The sequence below is a fragment of the Etheostoma spectabile genome, chromosome 16 (assembly GCF_008692095.1).
Source record: "Etheostoma spectabile isolate EspeVRDwgs_2016 chromosome 16, UIUC_Espe_1.0, whole genome shotgun sequence".
NCBI lineage: Eukaryota > Metazoa > Chordata > Actinopteri > Perciformes > Percidae > Etheostoma > Etheostoma spectabile.
The window spans coordinates 21,427,348-21,443,229 of record NC_045748.1 but is presented as its reverse complement, the minus strand read 5'-3'; the positions used below and the strand labels follow the sequence as shown (position 1 = coordinate 21,443,229).

Sequence of the window (15,882 nt, the reverse complement as noted above, 5' to 3'; positions counted from 1 at the left end):
ATAACTTTCTTTTTTTAACTTTAAATTTTTTTATCACTGTGATTTTTTTTGTTTTTGGTTCTTTTTTTATTTTTTTTATTTCCACACCAGGGGCCTGTTGCATCTTCAAAGTCAAATTAAGGATTAGCCTCACTACTGGTAATAGTGTTTATGCTGGTTGTTAATTTTCCGACGCTAATGCTTTTATTTGAAAGTTCAGAAACCGGAAGTAAAAATGTAAGGCCACAAACACGAAGGAAAAGCGGTCGAACGAAGGCATACAATAATATAGTTTAGCACAGGCTGTTAGAGGCAAAAGGTATGTTAGGTTACACTTCATTATGTTACAATTTGAGTCTGAGGTACTTGTTGGGTAACGTTTTTGTAGTTTTGCAGAGATTAGAGAATACAAGTTTGCAAGTTAAGCTAACAGTAGCATTATTGCCATTAGAATGGCACTGGAGAGATACTACAGCGCAGTGAATGTAAAAGTGAAGGTGGGTTGTGTTTTCATGTTTTTCTCAAAGATCTTCCGGTGTTGATTCAAGAGTTCAATCTGAATAAGGAATGGTGCAAAGCAACAATAAAAAGATCTCCTGAATCATCAGTTAATAAAGGCCAGCCATTATTCAGCCGGGGACGCTACAGTAAGAGCTTACATCCATCAGTCCTAATTGCTCCTGATGGAAATGAACGATGCCTGCAAAACAGGACTTGATGTTATGGTCTAAGTTGGATAACTCACTCACAAAATGGAAGCATCGGGATATATACCACTAGACAGTGTGGACTCAGACCAGGCAACGGAAACCTTTCAGGTCAGCGAAAAGGGGGGGGGGGGGGTAGGAGGAACTTCGCCCGCGGCTGGTCGTTACCACGGAATAACACAGAGAAGATGCTGCATTTCAGAAAGAAGGGCTCACAAAACGGAGAAAGAGAAAAGGTTAATTCATCTAGAACGTGGAAAACCCAAAGGCACGCAAGGCCAGAGAGCGCTGAAAGGAATTGACTACCAGAGAGGGAAATTTTTGAAATTGCAGCTCTCATAGACACCTGGAGAAAAGCTAGGACAATGTCAAACATCTATGTGGAAATTAGAGACACCCTTGTCCATACGGGGAAACAAGACGTCGTATTGGATGCTGTGAGGCAGTGACAAAAGCACATGTTAAAATTGCTATGAACGGATGCAGGTAGACGAGATTTCAACAGTGAAACTGTAAAACAACATCTTGGTGGCTCTGACTTAAAAGAGACTATGCACGTCTATCTATGGGTCTACCAGCATCACCCCTCAAGTAAACACTCGAGCTGTAAATCCAGCCAACCCTCAGTGAAGCTCCATTGTCGCACAAAAAGGGCTGATGCGTGCAGGAGATTAGCAGCAAAGAAGCAGAGGTATGAGGTGGTCACTGCAAGAGGAAAAAACGAAAGGAAAGGATTCAGCTCTAGCACAACAGCAGAAAAAAAAGAACTGGAACTTCAGAAGCTGAGTGAACGGAGAGCCTTAAAAGCAGGAACAGGATCGTTTAAGGTGGCTAGAGATAGATTGGAAGTTGTACATCAGGAAGTATTGCTGGATCTGGCGTGTGAGTCCCCTGATCATAACCCTCAAGGGTTAAAAATGGTTCCCCCAGGGGAACCTGTAACGCAGCTGTCATCCAAGGCAAACCTGTTACGCCAGCTGTCATCAGCCAACCGGAACGCCAGGCTGTCATCCGAAACCGTACCGCCAGCCTGTCATCCAGCAACCGTAAACCCAGTGTCACCAGGGCACACCGTAACGCCAGCTGTCATCCAGCAACTGATTACGCCAGACTGTTATCCAGCAAACTGTTACGCCAGCTGTCATGCAGCAACCTGTAAAGCCAGCTGTCATCCAGCAAACCTGTAACGCAAGCGGTCTCCAGCAAACTGTAACGCCAGCTGTCATCCAGAACCTGTAACGCCAGCTGTCAGCCAGGCAAACTGTAACGCCAGCTGGTTCATCCAGCAACCTGTCACGCCAGCTGTCATCCAGCAACCGGAACGCCAGCTGCATCCAGCAACCTGGTACGGCCAGCTGGTCATCCAAGCAAACTGTTACGCCAGCTTCAGTGCAGCAAACCTGTAACGCCAGCTGTCATCAGCAACCTGTTCCGCCAGCTGTCATGCCAGAGCCTACTAATATTACCACAGCATTACTGCCGCCACAGACGATGTTCGTATAATGCTCAAAGCGGTGCAAGACACCATAGCCCTAACGACTCCCCATGCTGAATCCTTCTGTATTTTACTGGTGAACCGATTCAGTTCATTGAGTGGGAAGGCTTCCGTCATATCACTCATAGGACAGAAGAATATAGCATCAGCAGAAAGTTACATTATTTGAGAAAATACATTGGGGGGGCCCAGCTCGAAAGGACACATTGAGGGCATCTTTTACAAGAAACATGATGATTGAGGCCTACAAGATGCATGGAAACCGTCTCAACCACAGATACGGCCAGCCCTTCAATACAGAGAGCATGTAGGGAAAGGACGGGCAAACTGGCCAAAGATCCAGTCCAAAAGATGATGAGGAGTTAAGAACATTTGCTGAATTTCTTACGCTTGTCAAAGAAGCCAACTCACGTCAAAGGCCTTGACATTTTGAAACGGTACTGTGAAGAAAATCAGAAACTCATACAACAAGTTACAGGACGGGCAGCTGCACGATGGAACCGCCATGTCACGCAAGTCATGAAAGCCAAGCTGGAATTTCCAGGCTTCCCGGATTTGTAACTTCATGTTAATGGAACAGAAATTGCAGTAATCCGTAACATCCTTGCAAGCCCTCGCTCCGCAGAGTCACCTACAGAAAGGCGTATTTATCGCAAAGATATAGGACTAACCAGTGCTGCTGCATTACACAGCAGTACAAATATTGATAACCAAGTGCACTCAAGGGACAGGTTTAAACCATGTATGTTCGTCAAGACAACAAACCATCGCTTAAACAGCTGTCCTGAGTTTAAAGATATGTCATTTGGCATGAAAGACGGAATATGTGAAAGAAAAAAGACTAGTGTTATGGTTGCCTCAAGATAGGCCATAATGCAACAGACTGCGGCACAGACACTCAGTGCAAACCATGCAGGGGTAGACACCGCAAAAACTGTGCCATGATGACAGTTACACGAACAGCACAACAGCGTTAAACTCAACACCATGTACACAGATAACAGCTTTGACAATGCACTTAAATGTGGAGTACTGAGGACCATCTTCCACCAATTCTATGATAGTGCCAGTATGGGTTTCCTCCATCAGCAATCCAGCAACTGGAAAGCTGTTTATTGCCCTGCTAGACACCACAGAGGATTCTGTTTCATTGACAAAGATGTCCGCGGACCTTTCAAGTGAAAACTATCCGGTAAAGCTAAAGTTAACAACCATGATTGGCACGGGACGAACTAGTGGACAGTGATAAGGGTCTCAGGTCTCAGAATACGGGGTTATACTCAACAACTCTCATAGATCTCCCCTTGGCTACAGCAAAGGATTGCATCCAAGTGAATCGAAAACACATTTTCCTACCTGTATGCTGCAAGGCAAGGGAATCATCTCATCGCAATAGCAGATTGAAATTCCCACCACAGCTAGAGTGTGGATTGTCTTTGGATAGGATACAAACTGCGCAAGGAGCACTGGCACACGGCAGGTATCTTGGGAGGAGATAATGAGCCTATCAGTCCGCACAGATTTGGGGTGGAGTATTTGGTATCCGCACCACCTAATCTTGACTCACCCAGCATCACAAACATTGCACGGAGTTGCTGTCAAAGAGCTCCACTATGAACATCATCTGATGCCATTAAGGTTCTGAGTCTGACGTTAAGGATGCCAGGGAGAACGAAAGACAGTGTCTCAAGTGACTTTCTGCGTCTTGAATTAAATTAGAGGGCCCAGCCTTCACCAAAGGAACAACTCTGGCCATTATGAAAGGGCCGCGCCCCTTAGGAGAGACCTAACTACCTCCTGACAATAGGCAACTAGCCATTGTTCGGCTCAGTCACTAAGAGAAGGTTACGGAAGGTGAGACATACAAGGAAAACTAAGTGAAGTACATGAATGAAGTTATTGAAAAGGGGGATGCCGAGGAGATTCACAATAAAGAAAGAAGGCGAAAAAAAGGTACATACCCCACCACGGAGTCTACCACCAGAAAAAACCAGGAAAGCGCCGTGTTGTTTTTGATTGCTCAGCTAAGCACAATGGGAACTAGCTTAAAAATAACACTTGCTGCCAGGCCCAGACCTAATTAAAATCGGACTGGTGTGCTAAAATTTGAGAGCAGGCCGGCCAACACTGCTCTTATGTGCGACATAGAGAGATGTTTCATCAGGTCCATGTGCAGGAGTCTGACGAGGATATCTACGTTTTCTATGTGGAAGGATGGAAAATCTCCGCACTGACACCACAAGAATTCGCTGAAGTAAATCTTTTTGGTGCTGCATCATCACCTGGATGCGCCCAACTATGGGTTGAACGCGTGGCCAAGGCGATGAGAACTCGTTTTACACTTGGCTCACTGTTCATCAGAAGGATTTCTATGTTTGATGACGGGGTTTACAAGCCACAGGAAACTACTGTGAAAGCTATTCAAGCTTGCAAAGGAGGCTCAGAAAACTCTGTGCTACCAGGTGGTCTAAACTGCACAAGTTTGGTGTAACAAAACAAACGGTGTTAGAGGGGGAAAAAGTATACCTCCATCTGAGGAGTGCAATCGAGGGTAAAGGCTCTCGACCTGCTTTCAACGATGTCCACACTGGAAAGAGCCTTCTTAGAATCCCATGGCACATTGAAATCTGACACCTTTAGCTTTGTATATCCCTGAAAGATCAGCAGCAACAGTCGAGGCATACATCCATGGGGCCTCTGTTATGACCGCTGGGCCCATTGCTCCCTTCTGGCATTTTTTTTTTCGGTAAAAGGATTCTGCAAAGAAACGTGCAAGAATGGTTACCCAGTTGGGAATGAACCCCTCCGTGGGATCTACATCCAGCAGTGGAGAGCTGGAGAGCGATTCTGCAAATTTGGAGAGAATCAAAACATACCTCGTTGCTATGTGCCAACATGATGGACTCGTCTTGAGAAGAGAGCTTCACCACTTCCTGATGCAAGCACACACGGATCTGGCCCATGTTCTATTTGAGACATTTAAGGAAAATGGAAAGGTTCATTGCCCCTGTTATGGCAAAGTCAGAGTAGCCCACATGAAAGTCAAAACTATACCAGATGAGAGTTGGACAGCTGCTGTTGTTTCAGTTGTAGTGAGCAAAACTCGGAAGGAGGAGCTGTCTGACAGACATTGACGAGTACCTGGACTGACGCCAGTGGGTCTTGGGCTACATCAATAACGAGGCACTGGAGGTTTCCACACGTTTGTGTCAAACAGAATACAAAAGGTACGTCTCAGCACAAAACCAGAGCAATGGAGATACGTCCCAACTGATAAAATCCTGCTTATCTCGCTTCAAGAGGCTCAAGTGCCAAGCAACTTGTCACATCAAATGGTTTACAGGACCTCAGTTTCTATGGGAGAAAGAACTTCACCAGCTGTGTACACTGTCACAGAAATCCAGATTGGCGACCCTGAAGGCAAAGGGTTCAGACTATGAATGTACAGGACTAAGGAGCAAGTAAGTCTATCGATCGCGTGTCAAGGTTTTCTTCATGGTACAAGGCCACGCAAGCGTGGCAGTCTCTCAGGCGTGTCCAAAGGTAACAAGTAAAAAGGTCATAGTTCTGTGAAGGAGATCGAGAAGAAGCAAGTGAATCATCATTAAGGACTTACAAAGAGTTTATCCAGGAGATCAAGATCTCGTCAAGGAGCTCAAACGTATCTCAGGAGCAAACTGCGTCTAATGGATGTTTTCTTGATCAAGATGGACTCCTCAAAGGTGGAGGACGGGTTTAAAAAAGCATCTTCTCCCTGCATGCAGAAACACCGATGATAATCCCTAAGGATCATCATATCACCCTATGATAATGGCCATTACATGAGCAGATCAGAACACAAGGAAAGGGTTTCACTTAATGAGATAGATCAACTGGATTTTGGATCCCAGGAATCAACCGAACGTTGCGAAATATGTCGTCAATGTGTTCAAATGTTAGAAAAAATTCAGGAGACCAGCTGAGGAACAGAGAATGCAGACCTGCCAACAGACGTGTAGATCCAGCACCCCCATTTACCGATGCGGTTATGGGACCCGGCTTGGTCCGTCACACAAAAAACAGGGAAGAAAGGAGCAAAAGCGATATTGACTCCTTTTCACATGCCTTTCATGTCGGGCTGCTGTACACATGAAATGTTGAAATGAATGTCTACAGATCGCCTCATCAACGGACTTCGTTGTTTTCTTGCTGTAAGAGGACCTGTCGCCCAAAACGGTTGTGCCAGGGAAACTAATTTTGTGGGAGCCAAAAACGAACTAAAGGAGGATCTCAAAGAAATTGGATGGAATCGTATTTAATACCTTCTTGGCTCAAAGGCAGTGCGACTTCATCTTGAACGCCCCCACTCAAGCCATGCAGGAGGAGTATGGGAAAGGCAAATCAGAACAGTGAGGAAGGAAGTGCTTCGTAAACTATCTCAATATCCCCAGGTAGGCTGGATGATGCATCTATTCGGCCCATTTCTATGAGGCAATGGCATTGTGAACAGTAGGCAGCTCACGTTGACAACCTAAACTGATCAGACAGCATACCACTAACACCGAATCACCTGTCACAAGGAAGTCTTGTTTCATACCACATCCTGCAGCTTCATCAAAGAGGACATGTATGCTGTAAGAGGTGGCGTCATGTTCAGTATATTGCGCAACAGTCTGCGAGTCGTGGGCAACGGGAGTACCTTTCTAAATCGAATCAGACAACGCTGGCACACTCCAAGAAGGAACCTAAAGTCGGGACATTGTCATAGAGAGGGGTAGAGGAATGTGCCACGGAAGAGTGGAGATGGTAAAGTTGGGACAAACAACAACTATAAAGATGGACTTTTGAGAAAAACAAACCCGGAAAGGTAAAGATACGTCTTGGTGAACAGAAGATGAAAAGGAGGGACAACATTCTGGGCAAGCCATCCTATCGAAAAGCCCAGTCAGAAGCGATCCTGCTCCTAGAGTCAGTTTGAAGACCTATCAACCAGTCCTTTCTCTATACAAAGAGTTGAAATCATAGTCTCATAAATGTACATATGATATGAGACTAGTGTTTGCTTTTGTCCCTTAGTAAGTATCCAGTTGGGTAAAATTATTTGTCTTTACATTCATATTGTTCTGTAAGAATTAATAATTTGGTGGGGAGTGTAAATAGTGTTTCTCTGGTTGTAATTTTCGACGCTAATGCTTTGATTGGAAAGAGTTCAGAAAACCGGAAAGTAAAATGTTACGGCCACAAAACGAAAAGGAAAAAGCGGTCTATCGAACGAAGGCATACAATAATATAGTTAAGCCTGGCTGTTAGAGGCACAAGGGATGTTAGTTTTACATTCATGTCTGTTACAACTTTGTAGTCTGAGTTACTGTTGTGTGTACGTTTTTAGTTTGCAGAGATTAGAGAATACAAGTTTGCAAGTAGCTAACAGTAGCATATTGCATTCGCCTGTCACTTGAGAGATATACAGCGACGGAATGTAAAGTGAAGGTGTTTGTGTTTTTCATGTTTTCTCAAGCTTTACGGTGATTCAAGAGTTCAATCGTATAAGAATGTTGCAAAGCGAACCAAATAAAGATTCCGAATCATCAGTTATAAAGCGCCAGACCATTATTCAGCCGGGGAACGCTACCCTACTATCATGACTTTGGTGTTTTATTCAATTTCATAGCAATATTCCGGCTAAAGTTGACAGTCTAGGATTAACCATCAACGTCCTCTGATTTTACATATAGTCAAAATACTTCATGGCTTTTTTTTTAATTGGTTTTTTTTGTTTTTAACTCAAAAGTTAGATATATTTCTGGGCTAAGGTTTAGGGACCAGAAATAGTGGGGACTAAGGTGTTCGGTCACTGGTGGTAGTGGGGGGGAAAAAAGCAGTGAACAATGCCAAAAAAAGGCTTCAAAAAACATAAAACGGAGACTAACTTAAAAGAAAAGCAAAATAAGTGTTAAAGATGTCAACGAGGTCATTTGACCAGCAGAACAACACAAGGGTCAACAGATATGGTGATCTTGTAAGCGTTTATGATTAGATGAGCTGCTTAGTTGAGGTTAAGTTCAAAGAAACAGCCGTGCATTTATGGGGCCATGATCTGTACGATGTGGTTAGATGCAATACGTATATGTAGACAACATGCATGTGAGTTGCTTTGGAATGTGCACTGACAAAAGGACCTGGGTTTATTTTGCATTTAGATGTAAGGACTTACAGTAAAGTTCTCTATGTAGAATGTCACTGTAAAGCGGATAGTTTTTGATTTTGTTAAGAGGGTTTGTACAGCTACTGTCTGTCCTCTGCTGGAATCATGGGAAGTCATGCCACCTATTGGACTTTCTATGCAGGGCCAATTAGTACTAAGAGACTCTTCTGATTGGGTATAACTGGACACGTAAAAAACGCGGAGAAACACCGTTCAGCAAGCTTTTATTCTAAACGCCCAAATGCTTGCTTGTGGAACTTGTTGGGTCTTGTAAATTATGGGTGTGGTCTAGACTTTGTCTATTCTGTAAATAAATTTCAACATCTTCAAAGCCGTGTACACCGTTCTGAGGAACATGTAGTTCAACATGGAAAACCAAGATTGAACGTGCCCCAGGTGGGTTGCAAACAGGAAGCAGGAAACAGAAGTTGGAAATAGATTTTGAGTTTCAAAGTTTTTTTTTTATCTTGTATTGTTTTTAAAAGGCCCATCACCCAGCTTCTGTGCCAGCAATGCACCGGAAAGCATCGCTTTCCAACCTAAGCTGTGATGCTAAGAGACTTTTTTACCATTGTACAGAAGACTGTGTTGAAGCGGTGTGTATGGCAGGTGATGCCTGTCACCATTGTATTTGGGAATGGGAGTTAGCACAAGGAATGAACAGTGTGTATGATGTGAAGGGACACGGAGCGGATCAGCTAGTTAACACAAAAACAACCTGAGCTGGCATCCATGTTTCAATGGACCAGAGAATTGGGTTATCGCTGCATTTATTGGTTCATAGCATTCGCTCAGGTCATGATGGGGAAGTTTTGTAAAAAGTAGTGTTGCTTGTCAGTTTTTAAAGTTTATTTTAAAATTTTACTCAATTTAAAGTCACTGTTCCATTAATTGACTGTATGCACTGTGCATACACCGCCACCAAGGAGCCTGGGGTCTGTACCAGGTTTTTCCATAAAAGGTGTTTACTCTCCTGTCACACTAAATACTAGAATTGTTGGGTCTTTGACAATATAGAGTGTGGCTCGATCTACTCCATCTGTATGTGCTTCGATGGTACCTGTTAGTTTGGTACTATAAAGTAAAATTGAATTAAAGCAGGAGTCTCTGCAGAGACTGAAGTTATTATACACAAGCATCTTATTTTTCCCTAAAGGCACCTCTCTGGTGTGTGTGTGTGGTGTGTGTGTGTGTGTGTGGTGTGTGTGGTTGTGGTGTGTGTGTGTGTGGTGTGTGTGTGTGTGTGGTGTGTGTGTCTGTGAGTGTGTGAAACTACACACCGACTGGATTCTCTCTCACGAGTGACGGCAGGATTTAGTATGAAGACGCCATTGCCACGCATCCATCTTGGAGGCTTGTCAGCTTTGTGCTGCTGGCATGCTCTGTATGTTAGACGGCTGATTATCGCGTCCTCCAGCAATGTTCAAGTCAAGGAGTCTTCATTTCCCCGGGGGGCAATTCGTTTTGCAGCAAGTAGAATGCAGCATAAACAACACGTAGGCTAAGGTACACAACCAAGCACCATCCAGTCATCCATCTTGTCATCCGTAACTGGTCGCTTGGGGCCAGCAGCTCCATCAGGGGACCCACAAACTTCCGCTTTCCCGAGCCACATTAAACATAGCACCATGCAATGAAAAATAAATACATACTATCAAGAAGTCAACATCTCACATTAGACTTATTTAAAAAAGCCTATAGTACAGACAAAATAGTTTTTGTGTCCCGTTTGTCCTAACTTTTGCATTTTTAAATGTGCTCCCATCAGATTTAATTTGACATTTTTCTCCACGATAGTTAGAGCCTATATGGGGACGCTCACCGAATAAACGTTTTAAAGCCTGTTATGTACCAGTGATCCTCAATGGAGAACCCTAGTGATTGGTGTCCCCCGGACGACCTGGTCTTCGGGTCCTGTTCAATATTAGATTTAAGACAGTCAGAGTGTGGGACACATTTTGCCTGTTTTTGATCGAGTTTTGTCAACAAGTCTGTTTTTGAAATGTTTGGCTCTACTTTTTTGACAGGTACCAATGAAGGACATTGAAAGGGAAGAGAGAGGGGGGAAAACCTGCAGCAAAGAGCACAGGTTGGACCGAACCACTGGCCCCTGCGGTGAGGAGCACACCCCCACACACATGGTCCACACCGCTCCACAAACTTAGCTATCGCATCGATCCATGCCAGTGAGGGGCACCCAATTCCAGCTCACAAGGAAGCATGATAAAAGAATATTAAAAAAAACAAACACATACATCTCATAAAAGTCTATCAAATTAATTTCGAAGTTTGCGATTAAACGGTTTGTGATTGTTGTGATAGCTGATCAATTAATGAGGGTAAAGAAAAAAAATTACTAATGTTACCTGGTGTGTGCTTTGCCATGCATTTGGATTATACAATAATATGATCGAGGAGAGGATGCTGCAGCCCTGTGGGACACCAGTGGAAGAAAAGAAGACATCAGATAAGATGCGTCACTCTCACGCTTGAGACCTGTTAGGTACAAGGCATCAACGCAGATAAGACTCTTTAAGATCCCTGAAATATGTGGTGGCTGCAATTAAAGATAAATAAAGTCAATCAGAAGCAGCGCACCAAGGTCTTTGCACCCTCAGAGGGTAAGATGAATTAAAAAGAGTACATGCGCATCTTTTGGTCTGTAGGCAAATTGAAACAGTCCATGATCCTGTACAGAGTTTAAAAGTTTGTCCGTCACGTCTTTAACGTCTTCATAGTAAGCAACGTGGTGCCACAGGCACTAAAGTCTTAAGAGACTCTGGATCCTTATTCAGGCACCGGAACAATAATAGAGTCTTGGAACGGTGTTGGAGATGTAAGGACTTTTGAAATAAAGCAAAAAAACTGCCACACTGTTCAGCCAGAGTTCTTATAGACTCCTCTGATCCCGTTGGGGCCGGGACTTTACACCTCTGAAGAGTGTCAGGACCTTGTTTCTAACAAACCTGGACATTACTCTGCCCAGGGCAATGTTAATAAAGACTGCCACTCCTCAAACATCATAAATATTACCCGATTATAAAAGTGTTCAGTTCATTTGAAAAGGCAAGGTCCTTCATTGCCATCGAAGGAAATCGGACGCTTCTTAACTGCATCCCCATCATGCCTTACATTCGCCCATGCAGGTTATGTTGCCTATGCTCTGCATTTTCTCAATGTTGTCTCATATTTAGTTTTGCAAGCTTAAGTCCTCTTGTAGCTTGTTTTGTGACGTACTCTGTATCATGTCCTTGCATTAATTTCTGAATATATCCCAATCAGTGCGCAGTAGCATTCGTGAGACCCTGGTGGATCCTCTGCCAACACTGGAACCAACTTTCTTTCCAGCTTGTTTCTCTTCAGTGCCAGTTGTTGTAAGACAGAACCAAGAGTGTGCTCAGACATGCCCGAGTGGAGCTCTGCTGTAGGAGTTTATAAGCACCTTTGATGGATCCTAACAGACACCCTGACTTTGTCCGTTGTGTTGCACAGGTGACAATTGATGAAGTTGACACAGGGACTTTCCTGCTTACAAATTAGTGCTTAGTGAAATTCCTTCACGTTCACCGTAGCCCGAGTCACCTAATCGGCATTAGCTTTCGGCGTGAATATAAAGCGTGTGACAGTTGTCTTATCCCTTTTATGATTTGTATTTTAAATGGTCAAGGGTGCCAGCCAGGTCTCTCTGACGGGTGAAAGATAGTTTTAGTCTATACAGTTATTATTGTTTGTGTTTATATGTAGGATAAAGAAACAAAACCACACAAGCGTCACATATAGAAATGTACACCCTAGACAAAGAAATAACAAAAGAATAACCGCAAAACACCACACAATTCAAGATTCAATCAAATGTTCATATATTTAAACAGAAAAAACTTAAGCAAAACACCAAAAAAGTCCCACAGAATAATTGCAAGGTCAATACCAAAATAAAAATCCACAAAATCCAACAAAACTCCACCTCTGGTTTTCTTTATAATTAGTTGTTTGTGGAGTAGAACAGAACATAAATTCAGAATTAGTCTTGGTCAGGCAGTCATAATCAGTCGGGTTTAGCGGGGTCTCAGTAAACGGCTGCGAGTTGTATCCAGAGTTGTATCCAGATGAGTGTTCAGAGTTTAACGGAGCCGCTGTAGCGTTTTAGACAACGTGTTTAAGGGATTAAAAACCTTTACTGTAGCTGCTGCGCCACGGAGCTGTAGCTCCGCCGACTCTGCGTACTGTTTCCTTTTTTTTTTTTCTCTACCTGTCCACTCATCCCCAGAAGTACTCTCTCGACTTGCTGTCGCACACCGAGAAATAATCCAAAACAATCAGTGTTTAAAGGGCGGCTCCGCTGCATGTTTCAAACAGCTGATGCATGGTGACTTCAATTGTACAGCGTGACAAATATCTGTGGGAAATTCCCTGAGCAGATAGAAGGGGCGTAAGATATAGACAAAAGTTGATATCAGAAGTACACGTTTTTTTCCTGACAATACCGTGTGCACAAATTTCAGGCATTTCTTATTCATAGAGGAACTTTCCTTTTGCTGAAGCTTGTCCACTTTATACGAGGGACTGGACGCTGGCTAGGATAATTGAAATGAAGAGTATCCGACATGGCCTTTTACTTCAGTCTTTGCAGTCACCATGTCTTCCCCTTTTCCCCTCCTGTCTGGGTGCCACTCTGGTTCTCTGCGGGGCTGCACACCGGATGATCTCTGGTGGAAAATCGCATCAGATTTACGCAGGAACAGGAGAACTCTTAGGTGTATTGGAGGGAATAAATTGAACTCCTGGTGTTCAGAGTACGTCAAAAGTTGCATAAGAGCATGAAAATTAAACAACCTGTAAAATTGAGATGAATCATGTTATGACGGTCACACAAGATCTGTTAAAAATCCAGGTTAGTAGGGACGCTGAACGAGAGGTGAACATTATAAAAGACAACTCCACTCTGCACTCTGTGCTTCCTGTCGCAATTACAGGGCCAGTCAATATGACGTAGTGGCATGTGTCACGTAGCTCTCCGCTCAGAGCGCCGTCCCAGGAAGCCACAAAGTTTAAAATTTTAAAATTGGCTGCTTCTAGCTTGCATGATTGCTTGCCACCAACTGTCACGTACTGTGAGCTAGCAGGGTCGCTGTCAAATCTGTCCTTGGGTAAAGTAGCATTGAATATAAGTCCAAGCCTAATTGAACTCGTTAACACAACACTGATCATTGTTATGCAGCAGTTTAGCGCCTTACATGATTCTGTAAAACGCAGTAATTTTTTTCACTTCATTTTCAATGAGATCATTTGTGCTGACATGAAATACATTAAGGGTCAAAAGCTCAGATGTCATGATGAATGGAGTTTGGGGCTGGTCAATCTATGTACCATTATCAAAAGCCATAGGGAGGACAGTTACAGCCGTAGTCATACCCATTCACACCAATGGCTCTACCAGGGTATGGGTAATGGGATGAGCCGAGTACTGCTGAAAGAGTATAGGTACGGATAAAGCACTTTGCAGAGTACAAGGATTATACAAGTACTACAGTCAATGTCTGTACTCGGATTGAATACAACTCCTCAGCTGCCGTGGCTGCGTTTCTGTGATACAGCCCCCCCCCCACACACACGCTCGCTCACACACAGAACACTGAGAACAGCGCTCCCTCCCTCTCTCTCTCCCTCTCTCTCCCTCTCTTATCCCTCTCCTCAGACACTCAGGTCCGTGGGTCGTCCCGTTAACGTTTAGGGTTTCTTCAGCTTCAGGTTGTTTTAACTCGTCTGTAGTCCTTACATAGTAACCAGTAGATTTCTGGTGAACGTGGGTTCAGACAGTGCTTTGGTTAAATGTGACTCCCGTTGCGTCTACCGCTTTGGGATTTTTTTTTTTTAACTGTCAGCTGGCTTCATTAAAGTCCATGCAGACTGACAAACCGCATCTGCCTCTCTCTCTCTCTCTCTCTCTCTCTCTCCTCTCTCTCTCATCTCTCTCTCTCTGTATCTCTCTCCACTCACTCAACACACACAACACAACACACTCCACACCTACCAGGGGCTGTTGCACAAAAGTAGAATAAAGTATCCAGGATAAGTGAAAAAGCGCAGCTTGACTTAGGTGATCTGCTCATCGCGGCTTAATCGGTTGCACGTTTGCCGAGCCAGGATGAACAGGTGGAGCGTATGTCAAGCCAGGTGTAGATAGCTGGGATAAGTGCACGTTCACGGCTTTCTCAATAGACCACGTTATCGATCACAGATTTACTGTGCAGAGATGGAGAAGACGCAGCGCCACATGTTTCACCCAATGTGCAGCAGCTTCTAATGAAAGTAACGAGGAGGGGAAGAATATAATATGGAAAGTAACGAGGAGGGAATAATATAATATGCAGAGAGGGAAATACGGCTGTTGTCAAAAGGAGAGAAAAAGCCAACATAGCGGACCGACTGAATGTGTGGGGGTGTAAAAATATAGCCTTTGCCTTAAAAGTGAGCAGAGGGAAATAATGTTCCTCAGGAAATGGACCCTAAGGACTCTGGCTAATTTCAACCCTTATTCACAACGTGAGAACATGTTTTACAACCATGCACAATCTCTATAAGCTATACTAATCTTGTACAATTAATGTTCATACGAACAATCGAAAGGGACAACAACAAGAAAAAGTAGTAAGTGACTTCAATACACGCTGTGAGCATTTGTAAAACAATATTCATGTTTTTTTATTCTTCTGACAAGTGACCGCACCAATATAAAAAGATTAAGAAGCATTGTGGTGTTCCCGGTGTGATGAATGATAAATACACTACATACGTACTGTATATAGGCACGTTATTGGTCCAGGGAAGGGAGACTAATTGAGAAGGTTATGAAACCAATGTAAGCTATAACAAAAAACATTAGGCCTACTTATTAAGGAGTAACACAAACTACCCTTTACTAGAGAAGGGCAAGCAACAAGAAAATTAATCATGAATGTATTGGTCTCTGACCAGTCTGCAATTAATATCATCTTGGAATATCGCTGCATTAATATCGTCACACTTAATCATCGGAGCGCGTCCTGTATAAACCTGAAGCTGAGACCACGGACGCTGCGCTGCTCATCTCTACTTTTACAGAGAGAGTGGACACTGACGCGACTCGCAGGGCTGCCGGCAGGCAGCGGCCACGGGCAGCAGCGCACGCCAGGCGCACCACACACACTACCGTCCCACCAGGAAAAGTCCACTCCGCATCTGGGTGCAGTGCAACCATTTCTAACATCTAAACAACTGTAGTAGGGTTTAAATCCAATCGCGACAACAATAGTGACAAGTAGCTGAGCATGTTAATAAAAATAAAGCAGAACACATGCAGAAGAATCCAGGATTAATTCTAGCCTGGCTGTTAACTGCTCTGGACCAGGCTAGCCGCAAAGAATAAATCTCCACGGTAACTTGGCTGGGCTTAATTAATCTGGTTTCGTGCAACCGAGTCAAAGCTAAATTCATCCAGGATAACCTGAAATCACGGCTTAATCCCTATCTAGTTTCGG

The 15,882-nt window shown here is 43.8% G+C and overlaps 1 protein-coding gene across 1 annotated transcript in view; it reads right to left on the bottom strand.

The window, feature by feature from the left end:
• The window catches only part of LOC116704735 (myosin-16), a 127,227-nt gene that overhangs the window by 104,023 nt on the left and 7,322 nt on the right, over positions 1-15,882 (bottom strand). The window contains exons 5-7 of the mRNA XM_032540343.1: positions 5,236-5,367; positions 5,058-5,147; positions 4,708-4,833 (exon numbers count right to left, since the gene is read on the bottom strand). Of these exons, the coding sequence (XP_032396234.1) occupies positions 4,708-4,833; positions 5,058-5,147; positions 5,236-5,367 (348 nt within the window). The remainder of the gene's footprint in view (positions 1-4,707; positions 4,834-5,057; positions 5,148-5,235; positions 5,368-15,882) is intronic.